Source organism: Pongo pygmaeus, chromosome 18 (genome assembly GCF_028885625.2).
Source record: "Pongo pygmaeus isolate AG05252 chromosome 18, NHGRI_mPonPyg2-v2.0_pri, whole genome shotgun sequence".
Lineage (NCBI taxonomy): Eukaryota > Metazoa > Chordata > Mammalia > Primates > Hominidae > Pongo > Pongo pygmaeus.
The window spans coordinates 62,258,916-62,276,483 of record NC_072391.2 but is presented as its reverse complement, the minus strand read 5'-3'; the positions used below and the strand labels follow the sequence as shown (position 1 = coordinate 62,276,483).

Sequence of the window (17,568 nt, the reverse complement as noted above, 5' to 3'; positions counted from 1 at the left end):
TCTTCTCCTACCACACTACTCAAAACCAGTCTCTCCCTCTTTCTGCTTATCACCCACACATTATTAACACAAGCATGTGTGTTCAATCACACTCATACACATATACAAACTCACTCACAAATAGCTCACATTCATACACACACTCACACTCTTACACAACAGATTCATGCCCACACAATCACTCACGGCCACTCACACATTTACCCCCTCACCCTCACACACAATCATGCACTTACACACACACAACCACACACCCACTCTCAGAACCCTCACCCTTTTACCCTACTTTATTTTCCTTTTTCACTGCAATGACATCAGAGTGTGTTTACATTTGTTTTTATGTTTTCTCTTTAGTCAGCTTCATTAAGAGAGGAATCTTGACTGTTTTGTTTAGTAGTAAACAAAACAACCAAACAAAACAGTGTTCTGGCACTAGGACAGTACCTCCATGTACAGTATTAGGCTCCCAATAAACTTTAAATAAATATATAGGAGGGTCACACTGCAGGAAAGCCTTCTGGAGAAGGTAACGCATGACCAACTTGTGAAGGAGGCAAGTTGTGAAGGAGGTGAAATAAGGGGAGTGTCAAATATGGAGTTAGACAGGGAGTGATGTTAAAGATAAAGTTTGCATTTTTAAAGTAAATATGGAGCTGTTGAAGGGAGGCTTTTAAACAGAGATTTTTTTTTTTTTTTTTTTTCTGGGCTCTTGGCAATACCATAAGTGAGCCTTGGAGTTAACTCATGGACCATCCTGAAGACACGAAAAGAAGCTTCAGCTATTTCGCTAAATGAAGACATGCGTGGTTCTCCATCATTACCTGATGGGAAATGTAACAGAGCATTGTCTTTCTCCCTTACATGTGACAGGTGACCCCAGCATTTCACCTGGACCCAGATATTGTTTTATCACCCTTCATAGAACACATTCTTTTGACAAGCAGGCCATGTGGGATCCTCCTCCCCACATCCATTCACTTCTTTCATGTTTTCAGTCAATAGAAAGTTCAATTTCAAATCCTTTGAGAAATTTATTGGGATTCAATGAAATCTATAGTCTTACAGCTGCCAAATAAAAGAGAAAATAAAAATAGATGTCTTCTTCTTCTAGGCGTATACCAGATGTCTGTGTCAGAAGCAGCCGTCCCTGGGGAGGAAGTAGGAAGAGTGAAAGCTAAAGATCCAGACATTGGAGAAAATGGCTTAGTCACATACAATATTGTTGATGGAGATGGTATGGAATCGTTTGAAATCACAACGGATTATGAAACACAGGAGGGGGTGATAAAGCTGAAAAAGGTGAGTTAGGGTAAGGAATCAGATGTGTCAGTGGTGTTGCCCGCTCTGCCAAGGCAACACTGCAAGAAACAGGGAGGTAACGGTTAAGAAATGAGAATTTGCAAAACCAGGGGCTGACCCGACTTTGTAGCTGAGCTCTGAGCTCTGGAAGATCACGGAATTGTATTCTTTTCTGTTACTGCAGAGAAGCTGACAAAGGGGCTGGTGATACCTGCCTGAGATTGTTAGTTAGTTCTTAAATGTTTTCCGATTGAGGGAAGCACAGTTCTCCCATGGAGGGAAGGACAATGAGATAAATCTAGATTTTGAAGAAGCAGCCCTGAGCATGCATGGAATTCCCCCCTTAGCTCTGCCACACTGAATCTGTTAGATAGGCTGTTCAGAACTCTTGCTGTTTCAACATTCAATGTTCACTGCATTGCTGGACCCTCTGTGAAACTTAAGCCAATTCTCTACTTGTTTTTATCTCAAGTGAACCTGGAGAAGCAACAATAATGGACCTTCTCCCCTAGTCAAATAGCCTGTGGACCTCCCCTCATAGTCAGATAGTCTGTGGACCTTCCCACGTAGTCAGTCACCAAAAACATGTCTCTGGGATTAATTTATTACAAAGAGAAGTTTAGTGTTTCTTCTTTTTTACATTCACTCAATACTAACTACTGGCCAGACACAGCACCATCCTCTTACAAACATCATTTCATTTACTTTTCACAATAACAAACAAACAAACAAAAGTATAAAGTAGGTAGTATTATCTCAATGGGCAAAGAGACCTTAGCTTAATTTTGAGGAGATTGGGGCTCAGACAGATGAAATCATTTGACTCAGTCACTGTCATACAGCTCAGGCACGCAGACCTGGAATTCACACCTTAGTTATTCTAGAACAACTTCCCTCTCAAGACATTTTGAAAACAGATGGCCCAGAAAGCGTTTGTAAAGGAGAGCCAGATAAGATTCACTTCCAAGTGAAGAAATAATTCCCGTACATTCTAAAAAGATTCCCCCCCATGATTTACCACTTGAGAAATAAACACCTCTCCATCATGAAAGTGTATGGAGCATTAAATCGGAATTGGAAGATGGGATTACCTTGGTTTTAATCAAGCATTCATTTTCAACTTAGTTTTGTAGCATGAATATTAAACTCCTTGGTGCGATGGAAAAGATTGGACTGTAACACTGATAGAAAATTAATTTGAAGAATCAATAAAGAGGGCAGTAGCTAAAGAGGAAGCAAGGACCAGTGGGGGAAGACTGGCCCTGAAAGGAATCTTTCAGGTGGGGGAGCAAGGAGTGACCTGTGCTAAGAAACTGACCTTTCACAGAATTTTAAAGTATGTTGGGGTTGGGGAAAATATTATAGAGCACAAAACAAAGAAAAGGTAGGGGGTGAATGTTATAAAAAAAAAAAAAAAGAAAGAAAATGAAGGATATGGAAATTGGGGTGAAATTTGGATACTTGGAAAAGTCTACATTAATGGATAAATGGTAGGACCGAGGAAGCCTAATTATCAACCACAGGGAGCTAGGGCAGTCACTAATTCTGGTTTTTCCTCTGGAAAAGTAGCTGTGCGAATTGTGTGTTGCCTAGAGCTGTCAACTTACTTCGCTAATTAATATTACTATCTCTTCTGCTTGACACTGACATATGAACATTGACATCAGCAATTCCTGCCTCCCAACCTTTGCTGTTCACGTAATTGGGTAGTTGGTTATGCTAAGGTTGTCACCTGTTTTTAGTGTATTCAGGGCATAAACACACACTGTGTCTCTGAAATCCTGAAACACTTAAATCACCCCTATGGAACTCACACATCGCAAATGAGCTCTCTGCATATGATTAATTTGCACATTTGCCTTCAATTCAGTGTGTTTATTCTAGGTAAAGGAATAATCTTCTATAAAGCACTGACATTTAGGTTTTAAACAGTGTAAGATGTTATTTCATTTGTAAAAGAACATTTGCTCAAACTTGTAGCACAAAGTTCCAAATGTCCACCAGGGGGAAAAAGAAAGAAAAATTATAGATGAATTTAACAGAGTAAAAATATGACTCCTTGTGAAAGTCATTACATGCAATTTAATACCATAAAAGTCTGTAGAGACATTATGGCAATATTTCTGCATTTTAAAGTATTTTTTAACTTAGTATTTTTATTTATTTCCTAATTTATTCACCCATTTTTCCACGAAGAGTTATTGAGTTCTTATTATTTGTCAGGCGGGCCCTTTGCCAGTGGCTGGAAATCTAAAGTTAAAGAGGCAGAGTCTTGACCACAGGGAGTTCACAATTTAACAGGACAGTGAAGTGAAACAATAATTAAAACCGAGAGGGTTTTCTCCGCCTTAGCAGTGTTGATGTCTAGGGCTGGATAATTCTTTGTTGTAGGAGGCTGTTCTGTGCATTGTAGGATATTTGGTAGTATCTAGTATCCCAGGCTTCCCGTCACTAAAGGTCATTAAGCACATGCTCTACCCCACCCAACAGTCCTGATAATAATAATAAAAATAATTATTCTAGACGTTGCCTAATAGCCCTGGAGTAACTGGGAGCAAAATCACTCCCCAGTTGAAAATTGACTGCAATAGTGTGATAAGACCTATGAACATGGGTCATGAATGACTTCTTGTGGGGGCAGTTCTCAAGGTGAGTCTTGATAGATGAGGAGGAATTTGCTGGATAGTTAAGGACAGAAAGGCAGAAAAAATAGCTCATGAAGGGCTAGTATCAATGGAAACAGGACACATTTAAGAAACTGCAATACCTTCAATCTTGAGAGTCTTAAGATATATACGGTAAAACCAACAAACAAACTTGTTAAAATTCAAGGGAGACATTACAAAAAATTAAAGAAGGTAGAAGAGGTAGTGAGATGGTAGTGAAGGAGAACTCAAGAAATAATTACTAGATAGAATCATTCATTTATTGAATATTTTAGAAAACAATAAATACCTCTTGAGTTCTGACTGTGTCTTAGTTTAATAGTGCACAGGGGAGAGAGAAACTACCCTTGGGGTATTTAGATAATCTCTGTGTGGTTAGCTGAGGAAGAACCAGGGTCAAATAAAGATGAGCTTTTAGATGGCTTCGTGGACTTAGAGGGGAAAATCCGATCTGTTCACGCAGCACCTTTGACTAAATGGGAATCCCATCTATCTCAGAGAAATCGCCGCACAGTGTCTGAGCTATTTATTTTCAACCAGATAAACTCCTTGTAAAGCAGTGTCAGAGCAGAATTATAAGGCATTTATAATATTCCTTGTTTTAATAAAACTCTTTTTATGTTTGATTTTTCTTTATATTCTTTGTCCACACGTATATAGATGTGGATACATAACATTTAACATGGTTGCAATCAGAGGGTGATCTGATTTGTTAACTTAATGTCACATCATAAACATTTTACATGCTGTTATATAATGTACATAATCATTTTTAAAGACTACATAACATCCCATCCTATTGACGAATCATTATTTCCTTAATAAAATCTCACAGTTGGATTTGGTGTTTTGTGTGTACATTTCCACAGATTAGATATAACCTTCTATTATATCTAACAAATATCATGCATTTTTGAATATTGTTTGTTTTGGCTTTCTGTTGAATTAATCCCTCAGGGAAGATTTTCAGAGGTGGGATTAGTAAACTAGGGGGTATTAAGAATTTTATGGCTTATGCAATGTGTTGCCTCATTTAGCTTTATTTCAACGACTCATAACATGGATATAAATGTTCACATGGGAAACTACCTCACATCTTTTTTGGAGGGAGGAAGGGAAGAAATTGTAGGCAAATGTCTAAATGTTAAACATCTATCAGTCCCACTCCTCATTCAGTCAAAATGACGGATGCATATGATCACTTGGTACAGTCATTCTTGCGTACTGTGGGACAAAGATCAGCAAAGAGCAGTAAGACTCAGCAGACTTCTAAGGGATGTTCCCCTCCATTCCACTCCCACCCCCACCTCGCTGGGGAGGGAAATGAAGGGGTGCCAAAGGGCCACTAGGGGGCCACACAAATCTATCTGGGGCTGTTGAGGAGGACTTCACAAGGCAATGAGGCTTGAACTGACTACCAGACTTGGAATCTCACCAAACTGGGAAAGTACATCCCACATAAACCTCTGCAAAGGCCTGGAGAGCCTAGCTTGGGATGTGAAACTGCAGCATGAGGGTATTATCCTCAACACCAACAGGGCTTCCCAGTGGGAAAATGGCTCCAGGTCCTCAGGCATATGCCTAAACCAAGTACAAAAGTTTCTGCTGTAGCAAGATCAACAGACTATCTGATATTAGAAAATTTCCACTTTTCTGATTATAAATTACCCAGAACCCATAACTATAAATTATCTCAGAACTATCATATTCCAGTGTTTAATGCTATCTAATATTTGAAGGGATTTTTTAGAAGTTGCAGCAATCTTGTATGTTCAGCCTATAAATATCATTCCTTTCTGCTGCTCAGTAACCTAGCCAAGGATAAAGGAACTGCTGGGTCCCAGGATGATGGAAAGGCTGGGGGCAGATTTAGATTTAGGAAAAGGTAGTGTTTCCTGACTCTGGGAAGATGGAGGTGGGAAGATGATAGAAAACGTATCAAGGATATTGAACATGTTTAACCCTGTTGAAACTGGGATCATCAGCTTTAGCGTAGAGTACTGCAAAATTAGATCAGGAATAAGCCCCATGACTATATGCCCATTCAGAATAAGCATTTGCCAGGCAAATGACAACAGCATGGCAGGCAGATGCTCGCCTTAAAAGATGAAACTCTTTCCAAACATTTGGTAGTTCAGCAACATCCAGAGCACTAATTAGAAAGTTGTTTCCCAGGCAGCCGGGCTTGTTTCTCTGCTACAATGTTACTTTCCATCCTTTGCTGACTGATTCACTGTAACTCCTCTCATTGAAAATTAGGCAGTGTTTACTATCAATTTCCCTATAACTACAGCCATTCAAATGCTACTACTCATTTTTTCTTTCATATTTGTGTGAAATGTTACTGCTTTCATTTGTTTTTCTTTAAATAGACCATCTTTAATATATATGCACTTTTTTTAAAAAAGAAGCATTTTAAAAAAGGAAACATTTCCCTTATTATCTTGTCACTTGCCAAAAATAGAAGGTAACTTAAAAATAAATGCAATCAAACCAAAACGATGCCATTGCATTCTAGCTAGAGTTGTATCATAATATCTCACAAAAGACATTGCGAAGCAGAGCAGATGTGTTAAAACGGAGATGTTCTACTTGGTGTGTCAAGGATTTAAAGATTTGGAAAAGAATTATCTCACTATGTAAGTTAATATCATTTGACCACCTCACCTATCAAAGTACCTATAAACCACCCTATGTCATCTTATGGGCCACTGCTGGTAAGAGTCCCAGACATTGGGAAACAACGTGGTCAGAAACTTTCAACATGAAGCTTTCAATATGATCAAGCTGGATGGTTGCGGTTGGGAGAGGTGTGAAGCAGTCATCAAACAACACATGCTTTTTGGCTGAAATTCAGTGGTATTTTTGTTACCAAGATTCTTACTTTTCAGAATGAGGTACCAAATGTATTTTTGCAGTGTTTTAATCCCCTTCCTTAGGTAATTCTTAGTGACTTATTTGGGCAACATTAGTGTTGCTATATAGAATAAGTTTCATTTTAGAAGACGTGGTCTTTTTGTGTCTGTTGTGCTCTTCGAATGACCCATTAAGCACATTCTAAGTTTCAGCAATTGATTTGTGTGATTTTCTGACCAAATGGCTCAGGTAATTTGAAATTGAGTAGACTCTGGTTTTCTCTCTTTGAGGAATATTCACTCTTCCCTATAAAACAATCGGGTCTTTCTCTTCCATTATTCTTCCAAGGAATTGGTTGTCAATCTTCTCTTCATTCTTGCCAGCCTGTAGATTTTGAAACCAAAAGAGCCTATAGCTTGAAGGTAGAGGCAGCCAACGTGCACATCGACCCGAAGTTTATCAGCAATGGCCCTTTCAAGGACACTGTGACCGTCAAGATCGCAGTAGAAGATGCCGATGAGCCCCCTATGTTCTTGGCCCCAAGTTACATCCACGAAGTCCAAGAAAATGCAGCTGCTGGCACCGTGGTTGGGAGAGTGCATGCCAAAGACCCTGATGCTGCCAACAGCCCGATAAGGTACAGATGGATTTATTTTAAGAGCTTGGATAGAGAATTTTAGAGTCGAGAGGTTCTGGGAAAGCCCTGTAGAAACCACGTTCTTCAATTTCAAAAAGGGTCCAAGTTTATCAGGTTCAATAGAATGTAAACAAGATTAAGATTTAGAAGACATGATCTTCCTTTCACCTCTGTTCCTGACTTTTTGGATAGGATTGTTCAAGCTACATGACTTTGCTGTAGAGTAGATTCCCCCAGGCATACTAGGTGACGGAGCCCTGAGCTGGGCCTGTCTGCCTCAGGGGACTGTGGGGAAGTGTAAATAATTATTGTGAAATAATTATAGTAATTGCAATTTATTAAATACCTTCCCCATTCTCCAGTTACTCTATAAGGAGGTTAGATATGTGATCTAATCAATCTCCTCAACTTAATTGATGCATAAATTGTTATCCCTTAAAATGAGAGGAAATTGGAGGCACTGCAAGACAAAGTGACTTGCCTGGAATGATACAGCCACTGAGCAGGAGGCAAGGAAAGCCAGCTCTGTCTAACTGCTGCTGAGTACTTTGTAAAAGCAGTAAAGTGTCCAGATAAATTTCGGGTGCTTTTATTATTATGAACACCCTTTTTTGTGACAAAAAATGTGATCCAGAACTGTGGCTGGGCACCATGGCTCACATTTGTAATCCCATCACTTTGGGAAGGCTAAGGTGGGTGGATCACCTAAGGGAAGGAGTTCGAGCCCAGCCTTTACAATGTAATGAAACCCTGCCTCTACTAAAAATAGAAAATTTAGCTGGGCATGGTGGCATGCACCTGTAATTCCAGCTCCTCTGGAGGCTGAGGCAGGACAATAGCTTGAACCCGAGAGGCAGAGGTTGCAGCAAGCCGAGATCAAGCCACCGCATTCTAGCCTGGGTGGCAGAGTGAGACCCTGTCTCAAAAAAAAAAAAGGAAAAGTGATCCAAAACTCTGCTTCTCCACTTTCCTCTTCATCCTGAGCTAATGACTGATGAAGCTAATGATGAAAATGAGAGGGTGATGAGAAGGAGGTGGAGAAGGGGCTTGAATCACACATTTATAGAGTGGAAGTTGATAGTGCCCTGGAATTTCCCCTGGACCGGATTCTAGCAGGGGTATCTTTTCCCACAGCCACTCCTCTCATTTCCTTCTTGCTTGGATTTCTTTATATGCCTCCACAGGGTCTCCCAACCCTCAGTCTTTCATTTACCTCTCTGCATGAATCCTGACTCTGCAGCCAGAGTGACCCGCATACAATGCACATCCAAACATCACATCTTACCTTAGTTAAAACACAAGAAAAAATTAATGATTAAATGGTTCCCTGTTGTCTCCCTCTTCAAAATAATCTGACCTCATTCACTTAGTTTAAAAAATTTCTTTGCACCCCTCTACCTCCATCTCATTCTTTGAAGCTCTCCTGCTCTCTCCTAATCCCTGGACTTCACATGTTCCTCCTTCTAGCTGGTAGCCCTTGCCTTTCCAAGTTACCACATTGGACTCATTTTCTCCGTCTCCACTTAGGTGTTATCTCCTGTAGGAATTCTTCCAGGGCTCCCTAGAGATGTATCGGATGTCCTTCCTCTTGCTCCTCCCTACCTAACCCCCCAGGCTACATCACAGGGACACTTAGGTAATGAGAGGTCCTCACTAGAGAATAGTCTCAAAGAGCTTGATGTCTGTCTAGTTTAGGCCTTGGCAAACTATAGCCCATAGGCCAAATCTGGCTGCCACTTGCTTTTCTGTCTCTTTCTCTTTTTTCTGTTGTGAACAAATTTACATATCATGAAGCATGAACTTTACCTGTCCAACTTGTACAATTTATTGGTTTTTAGTATATTTCATGAAGATGTTCAACCATTACCACTGTCTAATTCCAGAATATTTTTATTGTTCCCCCCCGCCAAAGAAATCCCATGTCCATTAGCAGTCACTCCCCATTTCTCCTTCTTCCCAGCCTCCTGTAACAACTAACTTATTTTGTGTCGTGTGTTTGCCTATTCTGTACATTTCATATAAATGAAATAATACAACATGTGGTCTTATGTAACTGAATTTTTGCAGTAGCATAATGATTTTGAGGTTCATTCATGTTGCAGAGTGCATCATTAATTCATTTATTTTTATCGCTGAGTAATTTTTCATTGTATAGGTGCACCACATTTTATTTGCCCATTTATCATTTGGGTGCGTGTTTGAGTTGTTTCCAAACTTGGCTATGACAGATAATGCTGAACATTCCTGGACATGTCTTAGCCTAAACATGTTTTCCTCTTTCCTGGGCATATACCTAGGAGTGGAATTGCTGGACTATGTGGTAACTCTTTGTTTAACTTTCTGAGGAGCTGCCAAAGTGTTTTCCACAGTGGCTGTACCATTTTACTTACTTATCAACAATATATGAGAGTTCCAATTTCTCCACATTCTCACCAACACTTTTTTGCCCTTTTGATTATAGCTATCATAGTGGGTGTGAAATGATATGTCATTATAGTTTTGATTTGTATTTCCATAATGACTAGTGACACCAAGCATCTTTTATTTATTTATTTATTTATTTATTTGTTTATTTATTTATTTGCTACTGAGACATAGTTTCACTCTGTCGCCCAGGCTGGAGTACAGTGGCATGATCTCAGCTCACTCCAACCTATGCCTCCCAGGCTCAGGCAAGTCTTGTGCTTCAGTCTCCCAAGTAGCTGGGACTACAGGTGCACACCACCAGGCCCAGCTATTTTTTTTAAAAAATAGAGACAGGGTTTTGCCATGTTGGCCACACTGGTCTCAAATTCCTGGCCTCAAGTGATCCACCTGCTTCTGCCTTCCAAAGTGCTGGGATTACACGCATGAGCCACTGCACCTGGCCTGAGCATCTTTTTATGTGCTTATTAGCCATTTGTATGTCTTCTTGGGAGAAATATCTATTCAAGAATTTTGCCCATTTCATAAGTGGATTATTTGTCTTTTTATTGTTGTTGTAAGAGCTCTTCATGTATTCTGAATGGTAGGGCCTTATCAGGTATATGATTTGCATTTTTTTCTCATTCCATGGGATATCTTCAGTTTCTTAATAGTGTCCTTTGAGGCACAAAATGTTTTAATTTTGATGAATTCCAGTGGGTCTATTCCTTTTCTTTTAAATGTATAATAAAATAATTGTCTAATCTAAAGTCATGAATGATTTACATTTTTTTAAAATAAACTTTATGATTTTAGCTTTCATATTTAGATTTTTATTAATTTTGAGTATAATTTTATATATGTTGTCAGGAAGGAGTCCAACTTTATTATTTTGCATATGCGTATCCAATGATTCCAGCACTATTTGTTGAAAATACTATTTTTCCTTAATTGAATGGTCTTGACATTCATGTTGAAAATTGACCATTCATAGTCATAGAAACCAGGTTTATTTTGTACTCTTGATTACATTCGATTAATTATATGTCTATCCATATGGCAGTACCACATAGCCTTCATCACCATAACTTTGTACTATGTTTTGAAATCAGGAACTGTGAGTTCTTCATCTTTTTTCTCACCACCTATTTTTGTAGATAATGTTATATGGGAAGACAGTCACATCATTTGTTTGCTTATTACCTATGTCTTCTTTCCTGCTGCAAGGGCAGAGTTGAGTAGTTGAGATAGAGATTCTAATTGCTGCACAAGCTAAACATTTGCTGGCTGGCCCTTTGCAGAACATGTTTGCTGACCTCTGTTCTAGATCATCACTGCGCCTTCCACTAAACAGAGTACGTGGCCCAAAGTCGATGTCTAACAAATATTTATTGAATAAATAAATAAAATAACTCCTGATTTGGCTTGGAAGGTCAAGCTTACAGTTTTTGAGGGTAAAACAGGAGGCGTGGTAGAAGTGATGACATCTTATTCACACATTTATTTGACAAATCTTCATTGAGCACACACTGGGGGTTCCCAATATACTTAGGGAGGCAGACACTTATGAAAAAGTAAATGGATCTAAATATGAAAGGAAATTACATGGACAATGGAGTTTGTCCATTTATATCAAAGAAAATAGTGGTAGGGAAGAAGGAATTCCCAACTATGAGTGGTGTTGTGTTGTTTTTGGATCTTTGAACATTGATTCTTCTGAGGAAAAGAGAGATAATTAACATTTACTGAGCATCTTTTCAGCCTCATACAACAGGTTTTATGAAGTTATTTCAGTCAGTTCTCACTGACATCCTTTGTGGCTATGACTGCTCTAGAATTGAATAGGCGGGAAGACTGAGGCTCAGAGCAATGATGAGACTTCTTTAAAGTCACATGGACTGTCAGTGTTGAACACTGGATTTTAGCCCAGATCTGTCTTGAGTTCATTTTGAGCATTTTACTTTAACCCAGCAGCCACTAATGGAAAGATTTCCCAAGAAGGTTTGATTACTATATTCTCTTTGTGCAGAAAGATATGTTACATAATGACTATGGACCCTTCTAACACCTTTAAACTACTTAAAAATCTTCACAGTGTGAATTTTAAATGAATTATCTCTGGCCTAGAATATCAAGGTGCATTAGAAACTTTTTAGAAGAGCAGTGACTGTGACGTAAAAACACTCACTCATTTCCTCTGCACCTCATTGTCTCCAAGGATTCACATCTGCAATTGATTATTTGGGTCATGTTTTCAAATGGTAGCTGTTCTGTGCATGTAGGCAATTTCCATGTCTATAATTATCCAAGGATGCTCAATACCACACTTGAACCAACCCCCCACTCCCACCTACTTGGGTCTTTGTTCTTTTGAAATACCAGACAAATTTTAAGAGAATATTCAAAGCTTTTATATTTGTTTGTTTTTGAGACAGGGTCTCACTTTGTCACCCAGCCTGGAGTGCAGTGGCGTCATCATGGCTCACTGCAGACTTGAGCTCCCTGGGCTCAGGTGAACATCCCACATCAGCCTCCCAAGTAACTGGGACTGCAGGTGCATGTCACTGTGCCTGCCTAATTTTTTTTGTTTTGTTTTTGTAGAGAGGGGGATTCTCACTATGTTGCTCATGGCTGGTCTCAAACTCCTGGGCTTAAGTGATCCTCCTGGCTCAGCCTCCCAAAATGCTGGGATTTCAGGCATGAACCACTGCACCTAGTCTATTCAAAGCTTTTTTGTTGGTTGGTTGGTTGGTTGGTTGGTTTTTGGAGACTGAGTCTCACTCTGTTGCCCAGGCTGGAGTGCAGTGGTGCGATCCCAGCTCACTGTAACCTCCGCCTCCCGGGTTCAAGCAATTCTCTCCCAAGTAGCTGGGATTATATGCGTGTGCCACCATGCCCAGCTAATTTTGTATATTTGCTATAAATAGAGACAGGTTTCACCATGTTAGCCAGGATAATCTTGAACTCCCTACCTCTGGTGATCCGCCCGCCTTGGCCTCCCAAAGTGCTGGGATTACAGGCGTGAGCCATCACGCCAGGCCTCAAAACTTTTTATCTAATGGATCTTTTATCCTCCCTTCCTAATTTCCTGGTTGTTTCTCTTCAACTTTGTGGACATTTGTGTCTTTGGACATATAATGGAGGCCTTGCAATATCACCCTAATTCTTAACTTCTTGGACATTCTGCAGTTTTTTGTTTGTTTGTTTGTTTTTTTGTCTCAGACTGTAGCATTAGACACATTTCTGTTCGCAATTTCCTTTCTAAAATATTATTTCCCTTTAGTTTTCTTGGCACTAACCTCTTATGCCTCAGATAACACTGTACCTGATGTCTTCACTAGTCTTTGATCCCTGTCCAGGCATTGACTTGGTCCTTCTCTCTGTGTCCACTCACCTATAGGGCTTTTACCCAAGCCGTAATTGACCTAAGTAGATGCTTCAGATTTCCTGCTCCTAGGCTGATCTTTCTCCCCGACTCTAACTCTGCATTTACGATACTGTCTGTTGTGCATTTTTATCCATTTGCTTTTTCTTTCACTGGCTCACTCATTTATCCAAGACATATTTTTGATCTTATAATTATTGTGACATACTTTAAAACAAAAACAGCTGTTTCCACCCCTGACTTCCTGAAGCCTACAATAGAGTTGAGTCTTTTCTTTCTGAGCATTTTGACATATCCTTAATTAAATATCAACCTTTCCTTCCTGGTAATTGATTTTTTTTCCTTTTCTTTTTAATTTTTTAAATAATTTCAACAATTATTTTTGATTCGGGGGTACATGTGTAGATTTGTTAATGGTTATTTTGTGTAGTGCTGAGGTTGCGGTTATGATTGATCCTGTCTCATTATAGGGCATATATCCAAAGGAAAATCAATTTTATAAAAATTTATTTAAAAATATATATCCAGAGGAAAATAAAAACACACACAAGCACTCAACTGTTCATCACAGCACTATTCACAATAGCAGGTATTTTCTTTTTCAATGTCTTTAAATCTCCCTCTCTCAGACACTCAGGTGAGAAGCTACCTGGGACTCTCTCAGCCTCCCCTAGATGCCCGAATATCCACTAAATCCTACTGGGGCTTTCGTCATCGTCTAGGATTCCATTTCCTCTGTCACCCCTGTACTTCACTCTCATCACCTCATGTATTTAAAAACAAAATCAAATCCTTGAGTTTCCTCTGCTCCTTCTTCTACTCTCTCTTTCTCAGACCATCTTGCCCATCATACGTTATTGATCTCCTTGAGAGCTTGCGTTCCTTTATTTGCTCCTCTGCTCAAAGCCTTCCATGATTTCTCACTGGCTCTAGGATGAAGGTCACACTCTTACATATGAGAACTTCCACAGTCTGTTCTCAGTGTGTAACAGCAGCATCAACAACAAAAATAATAGCAGTTATTGTTGGTTGCAATGTGTGAGTCACTAAATTATGTATCTTAAACATTTATTATTTTATTGAATTCTCACAGATAACATAAAAGTTAGGTACTATTAATATTCCAGTTCAGCCAGGTTCCTACAATCCAAGCTACCCAGGAGGCTGAGGCAGAAGGGTGATTTGAGCCCAGCAGTTCAAGACATGCTGGGGCCACATAGTGAGATTCTATTTGGAAAAAAAAAAAATGCATTCCATTTTAGAAGATAAATATGCAAAGTCTCAGAGAACTTAAGTGGGTTTTCCAATATCGTCTAGCTTATATGTAGCAGATTAGAAAGTTGTACTTAGGACTTCCAAAACCCAAAACTCATGCCCTTCATTTCTGTGGAATAATACCTTGAATTATTAATGATCTTTTTTCCCACATGTGTGTTGTCATGTCAACTAAATAGTGAGCTCTCTCATGGAAGGAAAAAAAAGTCTTTGATTATTTTTTTGACTCCTTTCCACATAGTGTTATCTGCTGAGGGCTCAGTTGCTGAGCCTCTCCTGACATTGAGGAGGTGTATGAATATCTTTGGTTTTGTCACTGTGCAAGGGGACTCATCATTCCATTTCTATGGGGAGCTGTGAAGTTAAGTGACATCATGAATGAGCTCATGTTTGTATACTGTGAAGTGCCGCTCAGTGGGGGTCCCTCTTTCCTGAAAAGTACATGATCTGGGATTAGAAGATCTGGCTTCCAGTATTGTCTCTTCCAGAAACTAGACATAGGCCATTTGTAAATTTCATCTTTTGTAAATCCAGGCGATTAAACCTTCCAATATTCATGGCCTCTGCTATCTCTAATATTCTTTGATTTTTGACCATCACTGAATGCCTTCTGACATACTAATTTTGTAAATTTTTGGAAATCATAGCTTAGATCTCTAAGAGCAGAAAACCACCCACTTATGAAGCTCAGCATACTACCTGAATTAACATAACCCATTTTTGTTCTCTTCTATTTTGGAGTTAGTATAAGGGAGTGGAAAGGGAAGGGGTTTGGAGTTCAACAGACCCATTAAAACAAGACTGTATCCTGGGCAAGTTATTTTACTCTAGTACACTCAGTAAAAGCCATTCTTCCCCCATCTCCCACCTCACTTTGCCATAAATATAGCCCAATAATATTATGTGGTTTTTTTGTCCGTTATTAGTAAAAAGTTAACTTAGTGGGTGGGAGTAACTAAAATCTTCAAGCTATGCTGTTATGCACAGCCTGGAGTCATTAAAATATGGGAAAATGCCCTACAAATAAATAGCCAAGCTTACTTTGTACACTGCATGCTGGAACTCAGAGCCAAGCTAACTGAGAACCCCTGAAACTAAATAAACTATTACTAAAATGTAGTGAACATTTTTCTTTTTCTTTTTCTTTTTTTTTTCTGAGACAGAGCATCGCTTTGTCACCCAGGCTGGAGTGCAGTGGCGTGATCTTGGCTAACTGCAGCCTCCGCTTCTCGGATTCAAGTGATTCTCATGCCTCAGCCTCCTGAGTAACTGGGATTATAGGTGTGTGCCACCATCCCCAGCTAGTTTTTGTATTTTTTAGTGGAGATGCGATTCCACCATGTTGGCCAGGCTGGTCTTGAACTCCTGGCCTCAAATGATCCATCTGCCTTGGCCTCCCAAAGTGCTGGGATTACAGGAGTGAGCCACTGCACCAGGCTGCATTTTTCTTTAAATAAAGACAAACTGATTTTTAGGTCTATACATGATCTTGATAAATTTAAATACACTTGAACGTATTTAATATTTCACATGCAAAAATCTGGCAAAGGTTTGATACATTTGTGACTTTCTGAGTAGTTTGGGAGCAAGGCAAACTCACTTTCCAAATGCAGTTTCATAAATATTCAGAGGATGGGTGATTGTAGTAAATATGGAGAAATATGCACTACATTATTATACTTCTCAATCAAATATGCTAAACAACCCTTTCATTCATTGTACTGAATAAGGAATTCCAACGTGGCAAAGTTATTTCTATAAAAGAATCATGTACAAAGTTTCAAAAGTAAATTTGATTAGAAAGAAAATCTAGCTTAAGCAATTCATTGAGAAGCTTGCTTTAAATATAGCATGGAGAAAATATTCAAATATTAAGCTGCTCTGAATGTCTTGGTCTAATTGCCTCATTTGCATTCTGCTTAGGTATTCCATCGATCGTCACACTGACCTCGACAGATTTTTCACTATTAATCCAGAGGATGGTTTTATTAAAACTACAAAACCTCTGGATAGAGAGGAAACAGCCTGGCTCAACATCACTGTCTTTGCAGCAGAAATCCGTAAGTATTCTCAGGGTTTTGATTCTACTTTACCAAGTATTATTGCTTCAGACTATATTCTGGAAAATAAAATAGCTGAGATAGACTAACTTTTTTGGTCTTAAACAGATTTTTCAGTCTTTAAAATGTGTTTTCGGTTATCTTTCTAGGAAGACACATAGGCAAAGGGAAATGATTTGTTTTCTGTGACAGAACTGGGTATAGACTTGGCAAGAGAGCCGATAGCCCTCAGGAGTTTGAAACTCATAACCATCACTGAAAGATTTCCCACTCCATCCAGTCACTAGTCTTCGCTGAACCCAGAAAAGCAAAGTCTTTAGGCCCAAGGTTTGTGGGTTCTTGTTTATCTATAGACAACAACTCAAACAATCATGCGTCAAGTTGATCAGTCATCAAGCCTGATTTCTGGACCCTGCCCCAGAGCCTCTGATTCAGTAGGTCTGGGATAGGGCCCGAGAATTTTTGTTTCCAACAAGTTCCTAGATGGTTTTAATGCTTCTCTGTAGACTCCCACATTTAAGAACCACTTTGATAGACTACTCTCTGGGGATCAGGCTCCATGATAAGCCTTTAGAATTAAAGCTCAGCATCATACTCAGCAGACGTGGAAAAGTGTTTTAGTTCTTACTGGTCTTAATATTGACATTTATTCTAGGACATGTCTCTCCCACTAATAGCACCCTTCAGCTCTTACATCGATTCTGTGATAAGAACATCTTTCCCAGCCACCAAATGGGTGGCTGGAGCTTACTCTTTCCCAAGAATATGCTTGGACCAATGTGTATTTCTCCTTGACCTTTCTTGACTCTCTGCGTTCTGTCTTCCCAGACAATCGGCATCAGGAAGCCAAAGTCCCAGTGGCCATTAGGGTCCTTGACGTCAATGATAATGCTCCCAAGTTTGCTGCCCCTTATGAAGGTTTCATCTGTGAGAGTGATCAGACCAAACCACTTTCCAACCAGGTAATCCTGCTTTCCCTATTCTTGG

At 39.4% G+C, this 17,568-nt stretch overlaps 1 protein-coding gene across 15 annotated transcripts in view; it reads left to right on the top strand.

The window, feature by feature from the left end:
- The window catches only part of CDH11 (cadherin 11), a 171,988-nt gene that overhangs the window by 132,408 nt on the left and 22,012 nt on the right, over positions 1–17,568 (top strand). For all 15 annotated transcript variants that reach the window (XM_063655238.1, XM_063655240.1, XM_063655233.1 and 12 more), the window contains 4 exons: positions 1,112–1,299; positions 7,205–7,458; positions 16,445–16,581; positions 17,410–17,543. In XM_063655238.1, coding sequence (XP_063511308.1) covers positions 1,112–1,299; positions 7,205–7,458; positions 16,445–16,581; positions 17,410–17,543 — 713 coding nt within the window. The remainder of the gene's footprint in view (positions 1–1,111; positions 1,300–7,204; positions 7,459–16,444; positions 16,582–17,409; positions 17,544–17,568) is intronic.